Here is a 5102-nt window from a genome sequence, read left to right as displayed (position 1 = left end):
TCACAAAACCTCTTTCCCAGCTGGGCTTTATTAGCGCCTCTTCTTTGTGCTGGGGACTCTCCCTACAAGCCAGATTTCTCCAGCCCTTTTGCCCAATCCTTCTGCCATCCAGTCGATGATTTGTAGCTGGGAAGCGTGGAAGGATGGATGTCTTCTGATGCTCTGCATCCGATCATTACCATGCATGATTCCACTCCCTCACTTAGCCTCTGCACTGCTTCTCATCTCCCTAACTCCTCTCTGAGACCAGCTGCTCCAGTCAGGAAAGAAAGCAAAAAAAAAGAGGTTAAAAAAAATCATCGGGACACTTGGGGGATGTGGGAACACTAGGGACATCTCTCCTGCTCCATGCTTCCTCCTTCCCTCTCCACATCCTTGCACAGAGAAACAAGAGAGGCAAGGTTGGAAGAGCAGGGATGTAATGAGAGGAATCCCGAGGAGCACCACAGTGTAGCATAAAACCGTCCCGCTCCTGTCCCCCAAATCCCATCAGCAAGGGGGATGCCACACTGAGGACGCTGCGCCCCACGAGGACGGCTCTGCCTTGATTTGGTGGGATTATCCCCTGGGACAGGAGGACGAGAGGTAAGGCTATGCCAAGAGGTGCTGCCTCTCTGCCCACCTGGCCCTTTGAGATTTACAGACCACGGAGGAAAAGAAATGGGGGGCTACACTGACTGGAAATCCTTGGCACATCGCTGGTAAGGTGCAGGTGCCCAAGGCACTCGCGACAGGCGGCTGGGAGATGCGTGGCAGTCCCATGGGGACACCTCTTCCGAAGTGACCCCCTCTTCTCCGCTCCCCGCGCCACCCCGTGCCATACCTTCCCACACCGGCGCTGCCTGGCTGCTGCTGACCGAACCCTTCTCAAAGCCGAGTCCCGCAGCCCTGTGCGCATTAGAGACTCTTCATCACGGGGATGCCCCGCGGCGAGCAGCTCTTGGGGGTATGTGCGGGGGTGTGTGTGTGTGCGTCACCCCCAATCCCGTGCCTCCCATTGGAGGAATAGCATGTGCCCCCTTTCGTGGAAAAAGATCTGGCATTCTTCTTGGAGGTTGGCTTTCCCCTCTGCATCACTCATCCCGTGCCACGCTCTCCTCCAAGGCGGGCAGGGTCTCCAGGCCAAGCCCTCCGCCGGCCGCTCCGCTGCCACCGCCATGCACGCTCGAGAAGGACACCATGGTGTGGAGAAGCATCAGGACCAGCACGCAGAGTCTGATCCTGCTGCCGCCAAGGCGAGACCCCGCGGAGACCGGCAGCAAAGGTGATGGTGATGATGGTGATGGTGATGATGGTGGTACTGGTGGTGGTGGTGGGGGTGGTGGTAGAGGTGGTAGTGGTTCTGCCGCTGGTGATGGAGGTGGGGGTCGTGGCGGTGGAAATGGAGTGACTCGGACGCTGTGGATTTGGGGGATGTGTTGTCGTTGCTGTCTGGGGGGTGGTCGCAGGAGTCCCATTGCACCTCACAGCACTTGGCCTCCTCGTCAGGCAGCTGGTGCTCCAGCAGCCCTGCGGGAAGGAAGCGGAGAAAGAGGAGGGGGTCAGTGGGAGACCACGGACAGGGCTGCAGAGGGACCGAGCCCTGGTGCCTGCCAGCCACGTGTGACAGGATGGGCAGAGCCTGAGAACTGGGACATGCAGAGATCGCTGGTACCAGCCCCAGTTGGGCTGCCAGCCCATGCGGACCAGTGTGCAGGCAAAGAGACCACAGCCCAGGGACATGCTCAGGACACCCTGCACGCTTCTTGTAGCACTTAAAATGTCCCAGCCCTGCTTTAATCCCATCACCTCCAGCCCCTTACATGCTTGCTTTAGCTTTCAGTTAGAGGTAGGGCCCTAATATCCTGCACTAAGCTGTGGGCTGTTGCCGTTTCTCCATCAACCACTTACACCTACCCCCCAGATGACCACATGTGGGTAGCCAGTGCTTCATATGCTTCCATACTGTCTCCTCCCCCTCTGCCCCAAAAACCGCTTCAAAATCCGTCATGTGGCTTGCGAAGCACAATGGGACTCATCAGCACCCACCCCTGTCCCATCTCCCTGTGCCCCCCTGGGTTTGCAGGAGCCCGTCCCCACTCCCCGGACCTCCTTACCCGTACAGATGAAGCCAGGCAAACCTCCATAGATCAGCTCATCATTGTCCGGTAACACAAACGGGCACCTGGTCTGCACCTCCAGGCAGTATTGCTTGCATGGGATCCGGTGTCGGCACTGTTGTTGGGTCACGTTGAAATACTCGGAGCACAGCCAGGCCTTGTAGACAGCCTAGGGGAAACCACCGAGAGGAACATGTCACCCCCAAAATGCCAGGGTAGAGGCACGGAGGGGAGAGGGGAAGGGAGATGTCCTCTTAGCTCACGTGAGAAATGCATGTCAGTACATTGGGGTGGCTTAAGGAACTCACTGATCAATTAAAATAAACGGCCGAAGTGCTGGGACTCATCTAACAAACTAAGTCCACCACAGGATTAAGCTAATCAACCACATGGACTAAAGGCCCCTATAGACAGGCACTGCCACAGACCATGGTGACTCTGCCAAAATCGGTGGCCAGAGAGCTTGGTCCATCACATGAAAAATTCAAGCACCGCTTATCGCCCATCCCAGAGCATCTTCCTCCCCCCTGAGACACAGCTGCAGCTGACCAAGATGACCTTCCCCAGCAAAAACCAGCTCTTCCCTTCCACCCTCCGTGCCTCTGTGCCCATCACAGCCACACACAGCCCAGATGGCTTCAGTTAAGCCCATATCTCCCGAGCATCAGGCACGGGTGGAAATTGCCTTCGCTGGCTATAAAAGGGGGGCAGTTCTCTTGTTTCTCATGGTCAGCAGTGATTCCTCAAGCTGCCAGAAACCCAAGACACCCCCGGGATGAGCAGCACCCTCCGTGGCACTTCCAGCTCATCTACGGATTTATCTAGTGACAGAGTTAAGGTCATGCTCATGACCACATCCAACTTCCTTTGAAACCAACTAGAAAGGACTCCCCGTGATTCAAAGGGAATGAATTTCCCTCCTCGGCGTGCTTGGAGAAAACCCCATGCTCCTCCTCCCAGCTGCGTTTCTTATTTTCTGGAGGCTTTAAAAACATCGTTTCTTTGTTTTCCCCATGTTTCCATAGATCCTTATCATCGTTTGTTTGCACCACGGTGGTGTCTCAGGATTAAAGCTGGTTGGGAAATTCTTGGCAAGTTATTTTATTGGTTTGGGTTTTTTTTTTTTCCCTGGAAAATGCCAAATCATGAAAACCAGAATTTTCATGGAAGCGTGTTAGTTTTGGTGAAACATTCATCACAAGAAGTTTAATTGGGACCAGGACAGAAGCCCTTCAGAGCAGTCAATAGCCCTGTGGTCAGGGCTTTCAGCAGGGATGAAATTCAGCCCTGCTTTTTTTCCCTGGCCTGCTGGATGTCAATGAGACAAAGTGGAGTGGCTCCAGAGAAGAGACTGACTCCGAAATCAAGGCCCCTCCGCTCCCCAGGGACGGTGGCAGAAGCATGGGGACAGTAGGGCAGTGGGGAGGACACATAAGGACCCCTTGGTGGGGTGGCACTTGAGACTGCACAGGCACGATGAGCTTTTCTCCTTCGGGAAAGCATCCATCATTGCTCTCCACAGGCCTTTAACAGGACTTAATGGAGGGTTGGACATCTTGGAGGACATTGACACCTGATGATAGATGGGACAGAGAACCAAAAGGTGTAAAATGGGCTTCGAACCACCCAGGGCTTCACCAGACGCGACACATCCTTACTTTGGTCCAAGTTCTCAGCAAATCCCTGCCTTGAACGATGCTGTTATTTACACATGGTAGGATGAATTCTGCCCCAAGTTTTCAGGATTAAAAACTGGATGCATTAACTACACCACAGACAGGCTGCGAATTTAAACAGGAATTAAGATATGCACCAGAAAAAAGATAAGCTGCCCCTCACATTTTGTGATTAATCATTTGGGCTTTTTCTATGCAACAAGTGACAGTGCCAACAGTGTTCTGCTACTTGAGTCTCTCTCTCTCTCGTACCTGCTCTTCAGTGCTCCGTGCTTAAACAGCAAATAGATAGCTCCATGAATAAAAAATAGCAAAGAGATGAAATGCATTTATACAGCTCGCAGCATTGTATTTGCTCACAAAATCTCTGCTGCAAACGCTAAGCGAGAGCACACGCAGCAGCGGGTCCCAGCACTTGCCCACAAATGGGAATGGGATCAAACCCACAACGTGGCCGCGGGTGCTCCCCTTCCCTGGAGGGTGTGGATGCAAGGCCCAGACAGGGCACATTGGGCCCATCCCTCCCTCTCTGCCCGCTTTCCAGGCTCTCCTCTGGCTCAGCATTAGGCATCTCCGTCAGTGGGACTTCCCTGTGTTACCCGAGGAGGTTGTTTCACCGCTGCAAGCACTTATCTCACTGCCTACAAGTTTTCCTTCCTACTTGACCTACATTTTCCCATCCAAAAGTTCACTCCCTTCAATCATTCCATAAACCATCCCTCCCCCTCCTCTGTGTTTACACATTTCTAATATTTGCAGATGTATCACACTCCCCATTTAGTCATAACTTAGGCAAGCTTGACTGATTTACTCTCTGCCATCTCCTGCAAGTCTCTCTCCCAGCCCTTTAAGCATCTCTGAATGTCTCAGACCCTGGGTGCATGCACATTTGCCCCCTAAAATCTTTCTGTTGGCTCCTATTGGGGAAGTTTGGCAGAGGGTTGGGGTCCCAGACTAGCATATTCCTGTGGATTTAATGAAAACACTGAGTGAAAGGCTGCAAAGAGCTTGTGATGCCGGAGATAGCAGAGGAGGTCTCTCACGCAGCAACTGTGACAAGGCACTGGGATTTCCCAGGTGCCTTCCCTTTCGAGGTCTAAACATGATGGGAACTGCCCGTATTTGTACAAAAATTAAGGCAATGGAGATCTGCTGGTACAAGGCCACTCCACCACACCCAGATACTTGGGAGACACCAGCACCCTCCTGTCAGCATCTGCAAAGGTTGGCATTACAAACAAGGAGCAAACTCCCTGGGATGCTCAAGCCACAGCCTTAGGGCTTTGGGTTTTCAACAGCTTTAAATATCTCCGAGCTTACCCCATGC

At 53.2% G+C, this 5102-nt stretch overlaps 1 protein-coding gene across 1 annotated transcript; it reads right to left on the bottom strand.

Moving 5' to 3' along the window:
* Positions 1-1073: 1073 nt before the first annotated feature.
* Positions 1074-2268, bottom strand: FAM155B (family with sequence similarity 155, member B; the record flags this gene model as incomplete). The annotated part of the gene is given in 3 exon segments (XM_010189289.1): positions 1074-1276; positions 1279-1509; positions 2097-2268. Coding segments are annotated over 3 exon segments (606 nt in total), but the record flags the coding sequence as incomplete, so codon positions are not given.
* Positions 2269-5102: the final 2834 nt, after the last annotated feature.

Source organism: Mesitornis unicolor, unplaced genomic scaffold (genome assembly GCF_000695765.1).
Source record: "Mesitornis unicolor isolate BGI_N332 unplaced genomic scaffold, ASM69576v1 scaffold8160, whole genome shotgun sequence".
Lineage (NCBI taxonomy): Eukaryota > Metazoa > Chordata > Aves > Mesitornithiformes > Mesitornithidae > Mesitornis > Mesitornis unicolor.
The sequence above is the reverse complement of the archived record's forward strand: the minus strand, read 5'-3'. Positions and strand labels throughout refer to the sequence as shown.